The sequence below is a fragment of the Atractosteus spatula genome, chromosome 18 (assembly GCF_055471065.1).
Source record: "Atractosteus spatula isolate fAtrSpa1 chromosome 18, fAtrSpa1.hap1, whole genome shotgun sequence".
In the NCBI taxonomy this organism is placed as follows: Eukaryota; Metazoa; Chordata; class Actinopteri; order Semionotiformes; family Lepisosteidae; genus Atractosteus; species Atractosteus spatula.
The window spans coordinates 5,568,865-5,591,626 of record NC_142723.1 but is presented as its reverse complement, the minus strand read 5'-3'; the positions used below and the strand labels follow the sequence as shown (position 1 = coordinate 5,591,626).

Sequence of the window (22,762 nt, the reverse complement as noted above, 5' to 3'; positions counted from 1 at the left end):
ATAAGGCCTCAATTACGCAATTAAACTCACCTGGGATGAGAGCCAGCAGGTGTTGTGGGCCTCCGAGACCAAGATTATGAGCCCCTGTCTTACGATAAAGGCTTCCTTTGTGCTACGGCCAGCAGGAACTTTAGAGAAAATGTGGTTTCTTTGCCAGGCCCTACTGCCTTAGTAGCACAGTGAAGCACACAGCCACTGTATAAGAAGACAAGGAGGAGTTCTAGCACTGTGCGACAAGGCTGAATAGAGACATAGGAACTCTAAAACAGATGGTGCTGAAGCGCCAACCAGTCAATCAATAACTAAACCAGCTCTCAGTCTGGCTTAGACTGTCTAACCCAGAAGCTGGAGACAGCTGGAGAGATGCCACAGTAGACAGGTTACTCATCTGTCAATATGTGAAGTTGCTACTAAATTCCACACCCGACTAAATCCCATCATTTCAGTGACCAAGCCACACATCGCACTGTAGTGCCAAGAGGGGGCATCAGGCCTTGAGCACATCCCTCATTTTCCACTGCAGCCCTGGGCAGGGCAGAAGGCAAACATGGGGCTGACCTCTTCGGCTGCTGCTTCTGGCTCCTGCGGGTACGTTTGCATACTGAATTTCTCCAGGGATGAGGCTTTTCCAGATATAAGCATTGCATTGCATATGTGTACAGCTCATAAACATGGGACTCCCTTTGTGTTTTCAAAGGATATACAAGATACTCTTTTGCTCTGCGGAAGACCTAACGTCTTGCTGTTCTTGACCATTTAATAGTTAAGATGTGCTGGTGAGCCCTACTTGTTCTGAAGAGCCTTTCTTACTGCGGTAGCCTCGCTGCATAGATATCCAAACTGTTCCTGCTCTGCTGCACATTGATTCTTATATTATTATAGGATTATTGTAGTGTGCCCATGAATTACACCCATGGTTAATGGTCTCAGGTGACATGAGGGTGTTGAGGTTAAAGCTGGTGAATCACAGTTCTTTGGTCCTATTTTCAATGCTGGGCCAGGTGCCTTCTGTGTGGAGTCTGCATGCTCTTCTCGGGTTCAGGTGATTTTTTTTAATGACCTCTCAGGTTTCCTTCTGCCTCCCTGGTTCCTGTGTACTTGTGTGCGATTCCAGTGAAGGTCTGGAGGAGTCTCAGCCAGGGGCGTAGTCCTGCCTGACACCCTATTCCTCTGGGATAGAGTCTACCTTCACCAGGTGTAAGAAGCGTTCTTATAATAGGTGGGTTACTGATGCCAGCTATAATGAGGCACAAGTTCAAGAATCACCAATTAAAGCTTTGTTTGAATCTAGACTGCTAATCACCCCATCACCTACAGTGTCTGGTTTTACCATAGACACCAAATGGATCCATGTGATCTCAGAAGTTATACCGGACTAAGACAGTATACTCCTGTCATGTTGCCTCTAACATGAGTCCTATGATCAAGAGCCAGCCTCCTAGTGGAGAACTACACTCTGTTACAATGTTATTGATATGGTTACCCAGGCTGGGCAACAAAACGACAACAGAACCAAACCGGATATTGGTCTCCGTGACTATCTTTTAATTTTTTTAAAAAAAAATCTGATTTCTTCCAGGCGTTATTTTTTAAACAACCCGTCTCAGATGTTCGGCCTACCTGTCTGAACACAGACAGGCGCCAGTGAACAAGGAGCTGGGATCTCTAGGGCCTGACGAAACCAGGGGGCCTGGTCTTTAAATGTAGGGCCTCAGCATCACGGCTGCAACTTGCAAGAAGAAAAGCACAATGCGCACATAACCAAGGCAAAGCCCTTTCAAGGGTTGATCACAACAAGGAGACAAAAATTTCGGACAGCAGCTTACACCTGAACGCTTAATCTCCAGAGCTAGAAAACGGACATGCACACTGCAGGCTGTTTTAAAACCGTACTTAAGGTCAAACAGCGTCGGCCTGTCAGAACTGCCCCCGCGGGCGTTCACCGTGTGAAAAGCGGCTTGCCGATTCTCCACTTCCACCACGAGTGGGTTATATAACCCTGCGTCTGTGAGCCAGCTCAACAGTGACACCTTGTGGACTCATGCGATCATAAACCAGCCGCAATTTCTAGCGACCGGGAACGCAACTTCTCTCTTTCGGCATATTTATCTTCTGTGCTCCCCAACAAGTTGTATGTTGTTTGTTGTTTGTTGTTGCTGCTGTTCTGGGTTTATGGTGGGGCGACCCCTGAATGTCTTCGTATCGGAGCAAACATGCAAATGAGCATTTCATTGCACTTGTGCATGTGACAATTAACTGGACCAGAGGGGTCAGCCATCGCCAGAGCGTTTTCCAAGAGCTTTAGAGGCCGGCTGACGGCGCCCAGAGCAGGAGAGCGATGCCTGGAGTTCCCAGTCGTGATCTGGCGCGGAGAGGGCGGTCCAACACAGAGACGGGTGGACGAAGTCAGGGCCCACAACGCCGTCCTAACTGCCATGTTGGCTCGGTGTTTGGTTTGGTGAGACCGCGGCGCAGCCCCCGGGCCTGAGGCTCCGTCTCACACACGCGTGTCCGACTGCAGGATCCCGAAGGAGGTCCCGGGAGACTGTGGCCCTTGAGCGAACCATGCACCAGGCTGAGGAAGGACATCCAGCCTGGGAAGTAACCTGCGCAGGAGGTAGGAAGAGGAAGCACAGGGAAAACGCAGACCGCACACAGTGTACACCACCGGACCCCGTGCTCCACCTGCCAGACAGCCTTGCAGCTCCCATGTTGGGCCGATCAGTCACCTTCCTCATCATCAGGGAAGACAGTCATCCTCGGTCACACAGGGTAGCCAATGATACAACACCCTCCTCTCTCATTACATTTAAACACGCACCGTATCGCATCACCTACTAGTCGGTTTATTTGGGATGATACAACCAATTACAGTCGATCAGAAAAGGAGAAAAAAAGCAGAGATCTAGAGCTCTGTTTGACACGCATCCCTGCCAGACTGAAGCCTCTAAGCTGGTTAACACGTGAGACCACAAAGCAGCACCGGAAATGTTACTATGTTGCTGTCTGTCCGAGGTAATTTGTAACGTTCAATCGATTACCTTAAAAGATTAAAACACAATGACTCACGGTGCCTCCTATTGGCCGGTTAATTCAGGGCCGTGCAGAATCGAGGAAGGCAAGGACCACAAACCCGCATTAAACTCCATTTTGGCTCCACGTTTGATTAGACTACCGCGCACTTGGGGCCCACGGGTGAGCCAAAATGGCGCCCCTTTCCTACTCCCTCAGAAGACTGGCAAGTGTAATACTTCTCGGCCTTCGATTGGACGAAGGGCCCGTCAATTATTCTTCGCATGTTAGGTTGAACTGGAAGACACTATTATGAGCCACAGGGCTGGCTAGGAGCTTAACAAAGAACGCAAACTGGTAAGGTTTTAAACGATTATTACCATTAACATCATGCATAAACTTTCACAAGATAGTTTGAATGATCTGTATGCAAGATCGCCGATCTCTTCGTGGCATGACCGGGGCGCAATGAATTAAAGAAAAGACGAGAAACGCTAGACTAGTTACCATGGAGGGCTAGAAATACTGGAGAAAAGGTCATCAGGAATAGCTGATTAAATTGTGTTTTGAAGCGGAATGGAATAGTCTGATCGTGGTGCCACAACGCGATGGTGTCATTTCCCAAGTGGCTGGATGTTGCAATTCAGCCTTGGACTAGAAAACAACTCGCTTCGCTCTTTGCGATGTCAGGATGTCAGCGCGAAGATTTCTGATGCTGAGGGTACAGCAACATGGGAAAACAAATACCATGCTGCTAACCACAGTGCCATGAAGGAGAGGGGGAATGGTTCAAGCTCGCCTGATGGGATGGGGGCGATCATGGGGTGACAGACGAGGAGCGGCCGGTGTAGCGGAAGAGTGCTGTCGGCAATTAGCACGTGTGCCGGAGAAGCTGCTCAAGTTCTGCTGAAACTCCTGGTCGAGCGATTTCAAAGGCGCTTCCTCGTCTGGACTAACCAGGGGAACTTCGCCGACAAGAGGAGGGGGGTATATTCAAACTGAAGGGGCAGACCCAGTGTCGGTACCGGAGCGGTCCAGCTTGCGGTTTGTTTCTGTCTCCGGCCTCCGAGAATTTGCGAATTGAGCTCGTCCCCCCCTACTTCAATTCTAACGTGTAAGTGTGTATCCCTGTCTTTTATCTCCCCCCCAGTTCAGTGAACGCCTCTTGTAATTTTCACGAGGAATGGAAGTATTTATTGTGATACACAGGTCATTAGCGTAAGAAGTGGTTGCCTCAGGTAGTGACTTTGTAGTTTGTGTGTTGAAGGGCGGATGAGATCGCATCCGCCCTCGGTTACGTTTATATCGCATTGGTTACAGAGTTCACTTATGGTGGTAATCGTCCAGCACAAGTGTTTTTTTTTTCTTCCCCTAATCCCACGGAGGCCCTGTGCTTATCTTGCAGAGATAATGGAATGAACGCAGCACTGAACGGGGCTGTTTCTGGAGACGTGCAATTGTGTGCACATACGTTATAAACGCAAGCAGTTTGGTTTCGTCCTGTGTCCGCTGGGTCCAACGTCAGTTGGAGTTTTGTGACCAATTATAGGTGGCGGTGAGCAAAGTGAACTAAAGTAAACAGTAACCAGACTGTCTAGTCACTAGACACCACCACAGCTAGTTGACTCGCGTTGCTTTAAGATGGAAGTGCTTATTTTATGTGAATTTATTTGAACACTTAAGCAGCGAATTGGGTAACTTGATGTTATTGTCCAGGCACAGGGACTGGTCACTGCCGTCTCCTGGGGTGTTGTGCAGGCGGAGCAGGGCCTGTCATCGCCCAGTGCAGCCATTTCGTTTCTCTCTTTAAAGCGCAGCAAGGGCGCGGTCTGCACGAATGGGCAACTTTAAGGCCGTGTCCCTGTCGTTGCAGGAAGGCTACAGCAGTGCCTGGGAGCCCAGGGAGACGCTTTCCCAGTCCCGAAACACCGCCGCGCCCGCCCTGTCCAACATGAATGCCACCAAGGGAGGCCTGGTCATCTTCACGGCCAATTCGAACCCCTCGTGCATGGAGTTGGGCAAGAGGATTGCCGAGTGAGTACAGGACCGTCCGCTGTCCTCCGACAGCCTGGCTGCTGGTTTCTGACCCTTGGCTGTGCAAGGAGAAAGAGCCCCACACATCCTCTGCTGGTTAGAATCCTGTGCGGCTTTTATGTGCTGAGGCGCGCTTGGGCTATAATCGTTTAAAACCTTTACCAGCCATCACTCTGTTTGTTCTTCATGTAAGTAAACTGGCAGCCTTTCAGAGAACCCAGTAAATTTCACAGCTCAGGTTTTGCGAGCTGTGTAGACTTTTTTTGAAGGTGGTATTGGTATAGCTGAAAAGCAGGATTTTTGCAGGATTCTAGCTTTGTGCACAACATGGGTGTAACAGCCATGAAATATTCAGCGCCTGAAATGCTGTCTTGTGTGAGACGCCTAAAAATAGATCAATCTTTTATCCCTTCTTGTTCACAAAGGGACACGTTATGCTTTTGGTTCCTGATTTCTATTTTTTCCCCATATTAAGCATCTGTTTAAGTTAAGTTGTTAAAAGAAGAACAGTTTGACAGAATGAATATGGCTCATTGTATCCAGGGTAACACGTGTTTTTTTTTCCCCAGACTAGATAAGACTCCTTTGCAGTGCAGCCGGTCAAATGTGAATTTTATCTTGTTTAAACTGTGCCGTTAGTTTTGTAAAGAAAGATGAGCGTTTTGTTTTGGGATTTAAAAACTCCCGTACTTGAAGGTGAAATCGTCTTAAGGCAGCCAGTGAGTAAGTTCGTCCTTGTCGCATTCCGTTTTGTGTACATGAGCTAAAAATGTAAAATGGCGTTTTACCATCAAGCTTCTGTCACTTGGAGAGCTTTGAGCTGAAGCAAGTTCCCAGCATGTGCGTCTTTTTAACAAGAGGAGGCTGTTTGCCTGATCTTGATTGTAGTGGTTGCTAGTAGCATGAGAATATTATTTTTCCCATTTCGAAAGGATCACAGACACTTTGCTTCAGCCTCACGAAATGGGGGCTAGTTCCGGATTCCCCCATACTCTGTCTTGATAAGTATTTCCTGATTTCTGTTGTCTTGAATGGCTGTAAATTCAATTTCCACTTAAGTCTTCAGGCCCTTGTATTGCTGCTGAGCTTGATGGGAATTTTTAGCAGCCATTTTTTATAGAAAGGGCAGAATGTTTTATCTGTAAAAACGTTGGTATCTATTATGGTATAAGTACAAAAACTGGGGCTATCTGTTATAATATTAGGATTCCCAGTACGCCCCAGTGTAGGCTATTAGAAGCTCCAGGAGTTTGAGTTCTTTCCTTCTGTGTCTGGTGGAGAACATGCCTCTATAAATTCCTTTCTGCATGTAAGCACTCCAGTGCAGGGGGATTCTTGGAAATTTCAGCAACGCTGGGGCAGTCAGGTGACTCTTGTGCATCGTTGCATAGTTTCTTACCTACTCTTGGAACTTCAGATCTCTGTACAGTGACAAACCCCAAAGAGAAAAAGAAATGAAATATTGGATCAGACAAAATTGAGCTGCTTTTTGTCGTGACACAGACGGCCTTTAAAAATCTTCCCACAGTGGTGCTGCAGCAGCACTGAAGGACAGCAGGACCCCAGAGGCTGTAGAATTCTAATCGAGTTTTTGCTGTTTTTTTAATTCAGATCTGCAACTTCACATTAAATGTATCTGCTGTATCTTCATATCTGCAGTGCTCTGCTGATTGGTTGCAGGAATTAAACAGTGTTTCTGATAGAAAATCCCAGTGTTTATTCCTCTGCCACTCAATTAAGCTGATCGTCTCTTTAAGCTCTCTAGCAGAACCACGTCTTCGCTGCAAATGGTGCTGAAGCATCTTTCTTAATTGTGTCTTGATTTTGCAAAACGTGGTGGTTCTTTTTTTTTTCTTGTGCAAGTTCCTCGTGGCGTAAGGGTTAACGTAGGCATTCAGTCTGGGGCTGCACTAATTGATTTGCTTAAACAAAGTTGACTCGACATTGTGCGTTCCCCAAGCAGGAGCCCTTTCCTGCTCGCTCCCGGGATTGTGCCTGTCTCCCATGGTGCAGTAGTGCACAAGAGCCCGTGTCCTAGCAGCTCGGTGTTTTATCTCGTCCCTCATGAGCTCGTTAGCAGATATTCACCTGCCAGTGCCTGGAATCTGGTCTGTCCACTCCCAGAGATATTTCACTTGAATTGCTTGGAGCTGGACACAAAACTGGTAGGTGTTTGGAACATAAAAATTGTAAAGCATTGCTATACCAAGAGCTCCAATAGAAGCCCAGGGTATCTGTTTCAACCACATGGCCGGGCGGTTTGTTCCACCTTTTTGGAAAAGAAGTGTCTTCTGTTCTCGGTAAAGAACTTGAAAGAACTCCGCTGGGCTGAACTGGTAAATAAGGAACAAGTAAAGGTTTATTCCATGCTGAAAAGAGGAGAAAAGAAACACAACGTTTCGGCTGTGGAGGCTTCTTTGGCTATGACCTCTACTTGTTCCTTTGCAGCCTGCACGTGGTGACACAGCTTTACCTACTTGACTTGGTTAATGGCTTTGAGTACTTTTATGAAGTCCCCTAATTGTCTTTTCTGTTCAGGGCTCCGAAGGTTCAGTTCCTTCAGCCTGTCGGTGTAGGACCTCCCCTTAAGCTGCAGAATACACCTGCGCTCCCTTATCTGGTTTCCTGATCTGTAATATCTTTTCTATAAGGTGGTTACCAAAATGGTACACAGCTTTCTAAATGTGGGCCTAAGTAGTGCCTTATTCAGCTTCGTGTAACATCCCTTAATTTGAATAGTACACTTCATCTAAAAAAATAGATTCATTATAAAACCCCAAAGCAGGTAATACAGCTTTTACTCTCAAGCCTGGGATAAAAATAGAGAAACTGGCATCTGAAAAGCTCAGCAGTTGTTAAGGGGTGACTTAAGTTCTTGTCTGGAGGTGTTTTTGGCAGGATGTGCAGATCCGTTTGTTGTTGGCGTGCTGCAGGGAAGCCATGATTGAGAGACTTGATCACAAGTCTCTTTATCAACTTACCTGTGTAGTAAAAAGGATTCTTATGATCAAATATCGATCAGATATACTGAATATTGACCGATGCTTTATTATTCATATACCTGTCTGTGCCAGTGTTCTGTGTTCTGGCTGTTTATATTAACTTGTAAACCTGTGCGTAGAGGATCATTGACTTTTTTTCTGATAAAGTGCCTGTACAGATGTTCATTTCTGAAGCTCATGACTTATTCTCGACATGTTTCATGTGAGCACAGTGCCGCGGAGGAATTGGTACAGACCAGTGAGCAGCCTCTGCCCAGTGTGATTGGGAGGGTATAAAAGAAATGAGGAAGCTGAAGGGAATTCAGGTAAACTCTCAGTGCTTTATCTACAACAAAGGATCAGTCGGGCTCTCTGAAATGCCATTTTAGCAGCTGCTTGTTTGATTGTTGCAATAGCCAGTGATGTGACCTGGGCTTCTGCATTTTAATGTTAGAGAATTGACAGGTCAGCTGGAAAGCCTTGAACTAGAGAGAAACCATTTGTTGGTCAGTTTAAACCAGTAAGAAGCATCTTATTGAAGATGATGAAGATGGTATCCAAAGTGGCTTTGAATTACAATTTCCCATTTTTAATAACCATCCAACCTGTGACATTCTCAATAAGCATTCTGTGTTTCAGTAGTATATTTTTTTCGTTTATGGTTAAACAGCACTTTCTAATACAGGAGTTGGCATTGTATTGTTATATGCACAAAACATCTCTCAAAAGTGGTATGCCAAGTCTAGATTTATTCTCATTATGCCTTTGTGTGCTAGTAAAACAATTGATTGCATAATTGCATGTAGATGAGGTTTTCATACATGCTTAAGAAGTGACATTTAAAATTAATCCGGATCACAGCCATTTAGCGTGATCCTTGCTTTTACTTGCAGAAATTCTAGCACGTATTGGAATACTTTTGGTTGCACACGGGCTTCTGAGTATTCAGTTAACAGGATCTGAGAGAGACTGACGACAGATTCCACTTGTAAAATACTGGGTTACACAGGAATGTTGGTCAAAGTGCTGAAAGCATTGCAAACAGTTTTCTTTACTAGGGATGTCCAGAATAATCCCCATAATCTCTCTTTCTAGCTTCAAAGGTGCACTTCTCTTTAGTGGATTCCATTTGGAAATCAACAGCCATTGAACTGACATGCAAATCCAAGTCACTTTTGTTGTAGTTTCTTGTTTTTAATTAGGAAAGAAATCATTAGTCCAAGTTACTGTTAATCTTGAAATCTGTCAGAAAAATCTGATTCTAGATCATTGCATGTGCATTCCAGTCTAATCAACACTGACAAAGCTTACAATCACAAGCTCCTGGATGTGATGGAAGTAGAGTAAAGCCGAAGTTTGAATATCCCCCAAGAAATAACTGCTATTTTATAATAACTGCTGTTTTGGAACATGCCTTCCAGGTTTTGTAAATATGCAGGGATATTTGCCTTGCACCCCAGAGAAAGACATTGACTTCTTTTAAAAGTGGTGCAAATCGCAGCCAGGTAGCTGCAAGCAGCAGAGATGGTTAATGGAAGTGTCTATTGCCCGTTTTTCCAAATGGGTCCCCACTTGCTGAACCATGGAGTGATTTAAGCAAAGTTCTATTCTTACAGAAGCGCGATCTCTTGCAACTGCAGCCAAATGTCACTTACATCGATGCTCTTATCACGTCTTCACTAAGCGCTACTGTCTTTTCATGCAGTCATCGGCTTTTTGTCAATTTCATGTCCTGTTTTGCTTATACATCTATACGCTGTTCTGGTAGAGACAAGCAGTACTTGTATTCTTGATACAATCACGTCTCGTTTTTTTTTTTGTGAAAATCATCGAGCAGATCTCTGGACTGCTGAGGAAATGTTCTTTCTGAACCTTTGCGGTCTTCAAATGTCTTTCTGTTTTTTTGCAGTGCAGTTTTGTAACTTCCTTCCGTGGCTTGATTTTGACTTCCACTTAGGAGAAGCAAAGCCCCATTTTTAAACTCATTTTGCCTTTCAGTCTAGTCCACTTCATCCAGAAGACCTTTCTTGCAATTTGTTTGAAAAAGCCATTGAATACTTGATGCACGGCAAACACTTTCACAATAGGAAAAACAACATGGCCCCTCTTTTAAAAATCCAAAATATTTGGCCTGAGAAGGCTAAATGAAATCTGATTGCTTAGGACGTCTTGTCAAATTCACTTCTTAGCGTACAAATGTTGTGTAGCCCAACACTGATGTCAGCAGCAACTTAGGACCTATACTTATCCCAGCAGTGACTAAAATGCACGTGTTAACTATTTAAAGCGGTATTTGTCATTTGTCAATGTAGTCGGTCTTTTCAGGATAAAAAATGGAACAATATTTTTCTTCAGAGTTTGTTTAGGATTTCAGGGTCCTGGTGCTGAAACCATATGGAACTTTTTTGTCCTGCTGGAATTTGTGGTGCCAGCAGTGGGATTGGAGTCAAAGCCTTGATAAATGGGAGTAGTAGCTGTTTGGCCCTGTTTTAGGAGTACTAAGATTCTCATACCCAATTATTAAGTGATGTCATGTAAAATGTAATTTTCTGTTTTTCTCTTTCTGATCTTTTCTAGGCGTCTTGGAGTGGAGTTGGGAAAAGTGCTCGTCTATCAGGAAGCCAATAGAGGTAATTAAGGCTTCAACACAGTCATGCATTTATACACATGGCTCATTCTTCTTAAAAGCTGATTTGACTCAGTTTTGATATTGGGTAAAGGAAGGTAAACCTGTATGGTTTCCTAACACATTCATGATTAATGGTCTAGCATACTAAACAGACTGCATGTTCATCTCCTTAAAAATATTGTTCGACTGTTGCCTGCTCTTGCAGATGAGTTTGTGTTTAACAACGGGAGTGCTGAAAATGCAGTTTGGTATCTCTCCCTATGCCTCGCCCTCTGTGATAATGAGAGGTGGAATTTAGCTGTTTGTTTTGCAGGATGAACCTAGCTCAGGCCAGGCTGCTTATCTGGAGAACAGAGCCAGAAATATGTGATCCATGTGATCCTGGTCTGTCACCCCTGGTTGGGGTTGCCGGGCTGTATAGAGAGCTGATGGAATTGAATCCTAGTTGGGCACATCTCAGCCACACCTTAGACTTGAGCTCAGGTTGGCTGGGTTAGCAGGCTAAATCCAGAGTTCTCAATAAATAAGCAGGTTTAGAGTCAGCCTTTCAGCATTAGACCTGAGACCCGCTGCAGAGCCCGGTGAGCAAGGTGAAGTTTTGTTTCCACCCTGACTTTGAATGTACTTAAAGCATACGTTTTTGCTAAAAAATTAGTGGGATTTTGACTGCAATCAAACAAAAAAGATGTTTTTCTTATCTTTGTTTCATATTTTGCAGTGTAAGAAATTCCTTTGAATTAGCATAACATGGTAAAAGGTTTAAGAATGTTCGAGTATTCTTTTGCCCTTGGGAATGGCCATTTACAGAGGAAATGACAGGGTTGTGTTTGGTGTGTCTGAAATGGGATACCTATTCATCTGAAGGAAGATACTTAAACTTCTCATATCTAACACCACCCCCTAGTGTGGAGGGATTTAAACCTTTGACAGGTTCCACATGTTATTTCAGGCATTTTTAACAAAATTATCTACAAATGGAGCTCTGTGGTCCACTGGCGTTATTAAACCGAAAAATTAAATCGCATTGCAATACTGCGACAACACAGTTTTTTTTTCTCTTATTTGAGGGAAGCTGGTGCCAAGTTTGCTGGGACTGTGATCCTCTGTCCCAGCTGTATGTCCGAGCTTAGTCCTCGGACGCTTGTCGCTCATTCTCTGTGACTTTTCTTCCCTCAGAAACACGGGTTCAGATCCAGGAGTCAGTGCGAGGGAAAGATGTCTTCATCATCCAGACGGTGTCAAAGTAGGTTTATGAATAGAGGAGGGGATTAAAAAGGCACAGAGACAGATACAGGCTAAGAACCGTGCTTCTCTTTCCACGGATTTATATATTATAACAGTGTAGCATCCCTCATCTCCTTCTGGGTTTCCTACATGGTCTGGATTTCAGGCAGCAGCGTGATCATCAGATCTGTTCTAGTCTCATGTGCATGGCTGTAGCTGGCAGTCTGTCATTGGAAAGTTGCTTCTTGAAAACGAGATCTGTGTTTTAGTGTAACTCAGTACTGCTACAGTCAACATAGTTGAGTGAAAATAGGCCGCTAAACCTCTGTGAGTGCATTGGGTACTAGTGTGCTGCATACCCGACTTGCTTCACAGTTTATGAGAAACTAGTGGTATCCTTGATCCAGTGTTTTGTAATGGCAACCAATGACATGACAGCAGGGGCTGGTGCTGAGGTCATTCAAGCTTCCCCGCCTATTGAATACCCCCGATCTACATAGTGGACAACAGCCGGATCGAACTCATCCGCCAAATTAGGTGGCAAACGAGAAACGATCAGAGCAGTTACCTGCCCCTTTATTGTCGCGGGCGCACCCTTGATGTGTGGGGGAAGTGATCGCGTCACGGGTTTCTGCGCCTGCGCTCGCCGCCAGTGCCCGCCGAGGTGCAGGGTCAGCCCGGTGACCCCTTGCCTCCCTCTCCGACCTCAGGGACGTGAACACCACCATCATGGAGCTCCTGATCATGGTGTACGCCTGCAGGACGTCCTGCGCCCGCAGCATCATCGGCGTCATTCCCTACTTCCCCTACAGCAAGCAGTGCAAGATGAGGAAGAGGGGCTCCATCGTCTCCAAGCTCCTCGCCTCCATGATGTGCAAAGCAGGTGGGGGGGTCTCATCCTGGGAGGGCCGCCCTGCTTTCCTCGAGATCTTCACTTCTAACTGCACCAGCTGCCTTTGCACGCTGTCCTAGTGAATATACCCTGTCACCCTCTTCCACAACATAGCATGTTTTGGCAGTGGCCTGTCCATGCAGCTAATACTTTGTCTGCCAGAGTCTTCCCCCCCATAATTTTTTTTAATGACATTTTGCTTGAATTTTACGTACCACGACACCTTCATTTTCTTTATTTTCTTTATTCCTGCAGGGCTGACTCACCTGATCACCATGGATTTGCACCAGAAGGAGATCCAGGGCTTCTTTAACATCCCAGTGGATAATCTGCGTGCTTCTCCTTTCCTTTTGCAGTACATCCAGGAAGAGGTAAGGGCCTGTCTATAACGCGCCTTCTGCAACACGCCATCATTTGTTCATCCTTACTCGGAGCATGGTAGCTACGAGACCTGCAGTTTCCCCTAATTTCAGATTGCTCTCCGAGTATCTTAGTGCCAAGAGAAAACCCATCAGCACTTGCAGGCGACTGTTGTGTGAATCTTTTCAAGAGGAGTGACTGATTTTGCCAAAATCGATAAGCTTGCAATCCTGGGTCTGTTTTGCACTCTTGTACACACACACAAACACACAAGTTGCCCAGCTCCCTTACTTCCGAACTCCTGTCACTCTGGCAGTTTCTGACAAATGTGTGCACCATCCTTTCCAAAAGTGTGTGGGCTACCTATTTAAACCACAGAACCCGCAGAGTTCAGTACAGTACATTTGACCCTGGTGATCAACCGAGTGCTCACTGAGGCCTGCGCCACTCTTTTCTGCAAAGAGCATGTTCTGCTCGCCTGACACTAAGTGCCCTGGTAACCATTGCAGTGCGAGAGACTGGAAGGGGTATTTTTTGGGAGCATGAATTTTTTTTTTTTACCTGCTAAAAAGGTCTATTTTTCTTGCAGTTGCTCACACTTGAGTGCACTTCCTTTTGCACATTTCTATCGGACCACAGTGTCCTGTACGGTCATTTCTGAGAGAGTTGTGTTCCTGCGATACCTCGCATGTTAGAAAATCACACTATATAAATACCTGTTTTATGGGGGGGGGGGGGAATAGGGTTGGGGGCAGACGAGACCATTTTTTTTGTTCTTCTTTTATCGTCAGTAGACTTGTGCCTGCCTGTTTCTGTGATTGGTCTTCAGTCCACATACTTAAGAGGCGTTCCACCTTGTCTAACACCTTAGGCCTTTGTCCTTGCAGTATTGCAGCATTTATTTTTGTTCCAGCAAGACCTCTTTCTTTTACCTTAGTAGCACTGTCCCTGACAGTACAGTGTAGGTTCAATAAGACCTGTTGCACGAACAATATCGGATGTTCAAAGTACTTTATTACATCCAAGCTTTGCTCTCGAGTAATAGCCTTTCTTTTTCGATCCCCTCCAGCACTTTTACTAGCACAGCGCTTTCCGTTCGGCTGTTTGCCACCTTTTTTTAGCCAGAATTGCCATAAAGGAGGCACAAAATATTAAATTAATAATGAAATAATCCAGCAAAGCTACAGCTTCTAAACAAACATGCAGTGCCCACTGAGCAGCTGTGTGCTACTGCTCTGCGTGCACAACTCCTTTTTTTCCTAAGCATGAGGTGCTACTTCCAGAATGAGATTGCGTTATATCCAACCGACATCTGCACAGTATAAATAATATTCCCTTATTAAATAAGTGTGCTATATCCGATTTGCGCACTTTAACCATGCTTTGTAGGAGAAACGTCTGTGCTTTGTTAGCATTCCCATTCATCATTATGTAATCCATCTTCTCTCCACCCACTGTCAGCTTTGTCGCTGGGCCTGATTAAAAAGTGTGGTCATTTGCTAGCGCAAGGCCATCGATACCATGAGTACGTGTTGCCATTGCAATAGAGGTGTAGTAGTGTGAATGGGGTGCATGTATGTCTGTCAAGCAGGGGCATATACACAAATATAATAAGCAAAATGAAATAAACCCATCTGTATACACTAAACAGAGATAAGAACTAGATAGCCGAAGAATGAACTGTTCTTTTGCAAGTGATAAAAGTTCTTGAAGGTTCTCAGTAAGCTTTCTTCTGTTTGTGCAGCTCAGTCTTATTTTTCAGACCACAAGCACAGGCGGTAGGTAAAGCAGAGCGGTGGCACTGTGCCTAAGGATCTGCGCCTGTGGCTGGAAGGTTGCCGGTTCAAATCCCATGGCTGGCAGAGGAATCCTACTCCGTTGGGCCCCTGAGCAAGGCCCTTAACCCCAGCTGCTCCAGGGGCACCGTATAAATGACTGACCCTGCGCTCTGACCCCAAGCTTCTCTCCCTGTCTGTGTGTCTCATGGAGAGCAAGCTGGGGTATGCGAAAAGACAAATTCCTAATGCAAGGAATTGTATATGGCCAGTAAAGTGGATTCACTGGATTGGTTAACGGAGAAATCCTCAACAGTTCATGAAAAGCTTTGAATCTTGTCATTAGCCTACTTTGCAGTAACGGCTGGCTGTATGTGTTTACAATCTGCAGATCCCCGACTATAGAAATGCAGTAATTGTTGCCAAATCTCCAGCCTCAGCCAAAAGGTAAGCTGTCCTGCATTTTCTTGTTCTGTTTGTGCCCATCATTATCTTTTCATTTTTTTCCCCCCATTATTGAAGCTGTAAAATAAAATGCCAACTTACATCCCTCTGTCTGAGGAGAGCCTCAATTTATTACTTGTGATTTGTGTGTTTGTGTGTGTCTTATCCCACTGAGTCCTGGGTGGACCACCAAGCTGGAACATGCAGAAATGATACAAAAGCAGATACAGGCAGTGTGAAAGCTGATTATTGGCCAGTGTTTGTAGTGCCTCTTGGTGTAAATTTGTGCAGCATAAAGCTGAAATGAGGGAACAGTGCTTGGGTGTCCAGTGTGATCTGTTTCTGAAAGGACTGACGGTAGCTCTCCTGTGTTGTATAGATGCTGTGCTTTTAGCTTTCCCAGCAGGCGCAGAGTGCTCTAACCCTGGTAGCGTGCAGCTCCAGGTGGTGGTGTTGTGGGGCGAGCAGCCGATGTGTTGCCATAATGGTGCTGTCCCGCGCTTGCAGGGCGCAGTCGTTTGCGGAGCGGCTGCGGCTGGGCATCGCGGTGATCCACGGCGAGGCGCAGGACGCCGAGTCGGACATGGTCGACGGCCGCCACTCTCCGCCCACCGTGAAGAACTTGGGCGCCATCCATCCCAGCATGGAGATACCCTGTAAGATATGCTGCCGTCCTCTGTCCTGAGACTGGGAGAGTGCAGATTATTCTTCCTTGTTCTGTTTTTTTTCCCCATCCTGTCTCCGAGACGCTTCAGAACCATTGTCCGTTTTCTGGTTTTACCCCAGAATGCTCCTATGGGAAGGCGATAAACAGCATGAAGCACTGATCTATGGATGCAGTTTCAGATCCTGTCAGAATTCTTTCTTTCTGCAAGTCCTGTTCCTGTCCCTCCTTTCCTAACGTGACTCTTTTGTCTGCCTGTCTCTGCCCAGTGCTCATTCCCAAAGAGAAGCCCCCCATTACAGTGGTAGGAGACGTCGGTGGGAGAATTGCCATCATAGTGGTGAGTACTGAGGCCTGAGCGTGTGGCTCCGCGTGCCTGACGGGTTCACTGCATTGTGATCACAAACAGTTGTGAATTTTATTCTGCTCTGCAAACATGGTCCTTGAGGGCTTGTTTCCCTTGAGCTGTGTAATCCTCTTGAACTTCGGAGCTGTTCTTCAGGACCAGACAGGGGCTCATCTGGCCAGTCTTCAGTGTCATGCAAAGGAACAAGTAATAGGTTTATTCCATGCTGAAAAAAAGAAGAAAGAGAACACAACGTTTCGGCCGTGGAGCCTTCTTCAGGTGTCAATGGTGACTTTCTGTTGGGTGGGCATATGAGAAGACTCTCTTCCAGTGTCAGGATTTTGTGATTGAGGTGTGGGTCTGAAGGTTACACATTAATCTGGGGTGAAGTATTTAAATGCCTAAAGGCCCTGCGTGTTGGCGATATTCAGAAAAACCTGCAGCTGCTTGAAGAAAGCCATTGCCCATTCCTGTTCTCCTTGCTGCAGCATCTAATTCCAAGTGTGGGTTCACAAATGTTGATTTATTTTTGGTCATCTCTGACCCTGTCCCCCCCCCTCCCAGCCCGGAGACTCTGTCCAGCTGGGCCTCACGTGTGCATGTCGGACTCCCGCCGTCCGGCAGCATCTGGACCGAGGGCTGTCTCCTTCAAAACCCTTTCCGGCGCTGTGCCGTCTGTTCCCTGCAGGACGACATCATCGACGATGTGGACAGTTTCCTGGCCGCGGCCGAGACCCTGAAGGAGAGGGGGGCCTACAAGATCTACGTGATGGCCACCCACGGCATCCTGTCCTCCGACGCCCCACGGCTCATAGAGGAGTCCGCCATCGACGAGGTCAGGGTCTCTCCTCCCCTGCTGGGTTTGGCCACCCACATCCCCTGGAGGAGGTGTTGAGGAGTTCATTCTCAATTGCCCTCATTCAACACTGTGCGTCTCACGTCCACAGCTAGAGGTTCAACATGTAGCATTAGGCACTGTGGAATTAGGGTCCTAAAAGAGAGACGCTCCGGTCCACAGCTGATGCACCTGTGCAGGAATAAGCGCATCGCCATCAAGTTAGAGGGCCTTGTGGAAGAGACTGGGCCCGAGACAGGCTGTCATGGTGATGTGTGATGATTATGGTCTGGTTGTGGAAGCACGACAAGAAAATAGGATTTCTCTGATGTTGTAGCTACCATTTTAAACTGTCAGGATGTGTCCCCTATGCTGTGTTGGAAAGCAAACCTCACTCACTGCATTGAGTCATTACCTGGCAGAGGGCATATTGTACCTTTACAGTAGCAGTGTTGCTCCTGGCGTCAGTGGGCTGTCTCTGTAAAGGGGTGGGTTGCGGCTGTGCATTCTGTCCCCTGGATGTTGCTGTGTTTGCCCACAGGTGGTTGTGACAAACACCATCCCTCACGAGATCCAGAAGCTGCAGTGTCCCAAGATCCAGACAGTGGACATCAGCATGATCCTGTCCGAGGCCATCCGGCGCATCCACAACGGAGAATCCATGTCCTATCTGTTCCGCAACATCGGCGTGGACGACTGAGCCTGGCTCCTCCACCTGTGTGTGTCAGCCGAGCAATCGGATTCTGCCTAGAGGCCAAGTCTTCTTCAATGCGCCATTTTTTCCCCCTGAATTTCCTGTCCCCCCCCACCCCCTGCTGCAGTGAATTGTGCACAAATGTCAAAAGCTGTATGCCATAGCATTTATTTTTATTCTTCTGTGCTTTTTGGAGTTGAAATATTTTAAGTACGAACTTTTTGTTCTTGTTTTTAATGGGGAACTTTATTCATCTCTTCAGACTTTTAATTTATTATGTGGTTTCCCCACCCGAGTTCTTGTTTATGCTGTGTTGTGAGACTGCAGCAGGGTGTCTCATGGGAACGGTGGTGTGGGGGCAGCGAGTGTAAATATTTCTGAAATCAGGAGAGCGAGTTGCCCTCAGTGATTAGACAGTGGCACTGCTGCAGTTGGCCAGTAGCTGTGCTCTTCTCTTCTTTAACATTCCAGCTGCGTGCACTGTACTCTGCACAGTGTCCCAGTTCTGTTATCTCGCGTCTCACCTGCGCAAATTGCTTCATTTTTTTTTTTTTAACGCCATGCAGTGCTGCTCTGGGACGACTTGTTTTGAGTTTAAAAATTCTTCTGCCACTAGTTCACGCTCAGACCCTGCCTGGATCCTCTGATAATATCCCAGCGGTCTCTGGTGTTTTTCCAGTGGGGATTCACGACGGTAAATCTCTCCCCCTCTGTGATGCGCCTGCGGGACTTGCTCTGTTTGCTAGTGATTTTTGACTTCTGTCTCCTGAACTGTTTCAGAGGGGTGGTATTTTCCAAAGATGTGTCCCACGCCATGGGGCAGTGTTCAGCAGATGCCGTTGGCTGATTTATTTGTTTTTCCACGTTATTTAAAGGGAGTGTTTTTCTTTTTTCTTCCTAAATGTTACATTTCATAGAACGAACTGGCCACTTGGGAAGTTTTTATAGTATTGGCTCAGTTGTGATTTATTAATTCAGTTCTTTTTTTGTTTAATGAAGTAACAGCTCATTTGCTGGTCTTACAGCTGCAGCGAAGGGCAGTATGAGCAGGGGGGAGAGAGGTCTGTGTCTAGGCCAGAGCTGGGTCCTTCTTCTCTGCGGGGAATAGAGTCACGAGAGACTGACGGACTTTGTGGCGCTGTACTGCTAACCTTTGGCACTCTGGATTGTGGTAAGAGGTGAAAACCGAATGCAGGGGTGGGAGAGAGAGGTCATCACTGACCAATCCCAGCCTGCATCTTGTCTAGCTCTCGGGGTAGCAAGGCCACAGTGCTGGCCTTAAATACACTCTGTGCACGATGATGTGGTATGGCCACTGTCCGGAAAAGTTTTCTCTCTTAAGGAAGTGTATATAACACATCTTCGACTGCACTTTTGCCAAGAAAGACCTTAAACTGCTCTTTGAGGAACATGTTTCACAGCACTGCCCTTGTCTTCAGAGCAGTCCAAAATGTCTTTATGTCCTGTAGCATTGTCTATATATACCTTCCATGTCTCTGTATATCTTCACAAGCCAGACCTGGGCAGTGCCACCAGTGTGTCATGTTTGTTGGCTTTCAATGGCTTCGAATGTGTCTTTTAGACTTTTTACACTTCTGTTGTTTTGTTTGAAAATGGATATAAAACTGGATATTTATAAGGGATTCTCATAGAATTGTTTTGAGAGAACTTGATTTGCAGATTTTTAGCTGTATGAGGACTGCGCTAGATGAAATAGGATTAAATTGCATTTTTAGATTTGAATTGCATATTCCTTGTGCACCACTTGAAGCTGTGAGCAATCAGAAATCCTGTTCTCATTTTCCAAGACTAATTTATATTGAAGGCCTTTCCCAAGTTCACAGTGTTTATTCTAGTTCTTATTGATTTTTTTTTTCCTCCTTGAGATGCACTCCAGGTCAGCGTGCTGTGAAGTGAACTGTGGGATTACAGGTGTTCTCTCTTAATCGATCTTTGTAATTTAAGCTTCTAAACCAATGCAGTTTGTTGGGAAAGCACCAATTCAGAAGGAAGCTTTTGTATTTTCTGCAAAGAAGAAAAAAAATAAAGATCATGTTTCTCTGAGGCATGGAGCCTGTATTTTATTTATTAATTGGATAATGAGTTCAATTCTTGTCACTTCAGATCCTGGTTTCAAATCGTGTTCGAAGTGAATTGAACTTTCTGGACCTGTTCACGCCCTGTTTGTTAAAGATCATCTCTTGATGTGGTGTTACTGTACTGTCTTGTCTTCGGGTAGCCCTCAGTGAGCTTTGCTGGATAAGACTGGATAATGAACATAAGGCTACAAATGCGAGGAAGCTTTTCAGTCTAGCCATCCTGTCTGTTGGTTCGTGATTGATCCAAGGATCTTGCCAGCTGTGTCTTGAAAGAAGCCAGGGTATCTGCTTCAACAACATGGCTGGACAGCTTGTTCCAGGCTCCCATAACCCTCCTGTTGTCGGTTAGAAATGCACTTCCATGTAACTTCTTGTGTCTTCTGGTTAGTTTCACTGTTTGTTTGTTTTTTGTCCGTGCTTTTGAGGAGTTTGACTACTAATTTCCATTTGGTTTCCTCAGGCTTTTCTATTCGGGACTAAAAAGGTTCAGTTCAGGTCGGTATAGGACATTCTGTTAAGCCCAAGGATGTATCTTGTTGCTCTTCTCCTGACAGATTCCAGAGAATGAACTTATGATCTGTTAATTCAGATGGGTTTTTTTTTTGTTGGGGTAGGGTTTAGATTGTCAGACTGGAATAATTAAGACGCAAAAGAAAAAATAAGCCGATGTGCCTGGCAAGACAAGAAGTGGATTGTTCAGGCCCGTGCATTTTTAGGTCAAGTCATTGATCAAGCAAAACATCGATTTAATAACTTTCAGCTTATCACTCATAACCTCATGACTTCCACACAGGACAATAAATATCTAAACTCTCTTCTGATCTGTCAGTTCTGGCACCCCTGGTAATTCACATGGTCTCTTAAGCGCTTTGTCCAGCTGGCTACCTGCGGGAATAATACTTACTCCTAGATTCTTGTAAATGATAAGGTGTATTTGGATAAGGTGACAAAGGTGTGGAGGTGTTGACTGGTAATGGACAGCTCATGGACACTGATTCAGTAAAGCTCAGCACTCCTGTGTGACAAACACTGCATAGCGGATGTGTGTTTAACCCATTAGATCAATCCTGTTTTTAATTGGTCCTTTGCTGAATCATCAAAACCTGTTAGGAGCCGCCTGGGTTGCCTAGAGGAAAAGCACGGGACTGGCTATCGCTCTCCATGGGCCTGTTCCAGTTTGCAGCTGAGAAGGACGCTAATTACACCCCCTTCCCCTATCAATTGAGCCTGACGTCAGTGAAGCAGCCAGCGCCATCTGGCCTGAGGAGCAGGTAGACGGCGAGTGAACTGAACGGGTTTCGTCACCTCCCTCCGAAAACCTGACCTGTGCCATCTGTTTGCACCTGGTCAGGAGCTGACCATGCGATCTGAATTGGAGATTTTCAGTCTCGAGTTGGGTTGGCAGACCAGAGGGCTGATGGGCTACCTTAACCTTCAGCAGACGGAAGGTGGGAAAGCGCTGGACTCCTGTGTGTGCAGAAAGCGCGTCGGAGATGTTGGCTGCTAAAAGGCAGTCGAGGATCTGTCTGTGAGGGATCTGTGTCTTATCACGTGACGCCTTTGCGATCTTGCAGTTTGTCTCTCTCTTTCGCCTCATTTGCTGCCTGCTCTTCTCTTCCAGTCACTCCGGCTGCCACGCGGCCTGCGAACGGCCCCTTTCTGTTCACCTGGTTACCTGCTGAAGACGGTGACCAGTGTGCAAACATGAGAGACGGCCCTCCGAGCCCTAATGAGCTGCCTGCCAGAGTAGAGCAGCCCAGCTGTTGTTTGTTTGTTTTTTAATCTTTGCAGTGCTCCAGAATTTGGTTTAAGGCGCTGGTATGTCTCCTTGGCAGCCGGGCAATTACGCCATCGGGATTGTCAGGCTCTGGTCAAAACTGCGAGGAAAGTTGCAAGCTTTCCCAAGTCTGGATGGGCAGGTCCGTCCTGCCTCTGCTGGGAGAAGCGTTGTGGTTCAATCCGAAAGTGGTTCGACAACGCTGTTTGCATTCTGTGTCCACTGTTAATCCCCAAGTGCTGTTCTGTTGATCATCGTCAGCTTCAGTGACGATTTCAAACCCAGGCTGTGGTACGGCACTACGCAGTGCGTTACAGTGTAACCAGAGGATTATACGCTACTTGACTCCAGTTGATAAGTGATGGTTATGCAGGAAATGTAAAACAGCCTGTAACAATCCGATTAATAACTTATCTCCCCTATGCTACATGGATTTAATGAGCTCCTGCTGTTATTGTCAATCCCTTTGAATGCTAAGGGGTGTTTGTCATCTTAAACCTCTTTTCCATTGCTTGTTGACTTGAGCGCGTGGCACGCACACAGAGCAGGGAATGAAGGCGAAATAATGTTTAAGTCTCTCTTTCGGGTCTGTAAATGACACTGGGAGAAGGAAAGGAGAGACTCCCAATTTTGCTTTGCAAATGAGAAGATGATTGGAATTAAAATAAAGGTCCTAAAGAGAACGATGAAGGCTTTTTCTCCAGTGATTTAAGGTTCTTCACGTGTAGTCTGAGATCACGGGAAAAGGGTTCTCTTTCCCCGTCGCACACGCAGTTTGTCGGAGTTGTTTTCATCCCACCTGTCTGTTCAGGCCATGGTCAGTGCTGGACGTGTTGCATTTCATAAAGCACAAACAAGCACAGCAGTCCTGATTTCTGTGAACGCTGGTGCTTCATTAAGCTGATGTGTTTAATCATCAATTTTAGCAGCACCTTGCTTCCCCCCTTCCCCCCCCCCCCCACAAGCTCCTCCACCTCTCGTCTCTCACTGCTGACC

At 46.0% G+C, this 22,762-nt stretch overlaps 1 protein-coding gene across 2 annotated transcripts; it reads left to right on the top strand.

Annotated features, from left to right (window-relative positions):
- The first annotated feature begins 3,298 nt into the window (after positions 1-3,298).
- prpsap2 (phosphoribosyl pyrophosphate synthetase-associated protein 2) lies at positions 3,299-19,951 on the top strand. Of its 2 annotated transcripts, none has more exons than XM_088936337.1 (11): positions 3,299-3,369; positions 4,886-5,046; positions 10,605-10,657; positions 11,833-11,899; positions 12,591-12,763; positions 13,028-13,143; positions 15,299-15,354; positions 15,859-16,007; positions 16,285-16,355; positions 17,050-17,196; positions 17,738-19,951. In XM_088936337.1, the coding sequence occupies exons 2-11, from the start codon at positions 4,964-4,966 to the stop codon at positions 17,894-17,896; spliced, it is 1,074 nt and encodes a 357-aa protein (XP_088792463.1). In that variant the 5' UTR covers positions 3,299-3,369; positions 4,886-4,963; the 3' UTR covers positions 17,897-19,951. The 2 variants fall into 2 exon arrangements, with proteins under 2 accessions (XP_088792463.1, XP_088792464.1); XM_088936338.1 differs by lacking the exon at positions 3,299-3,369 and adding an exon at positions 3,901-4,126.
- Positions 19,952-22,762: the final 2,811 nt, after the last annotated feature.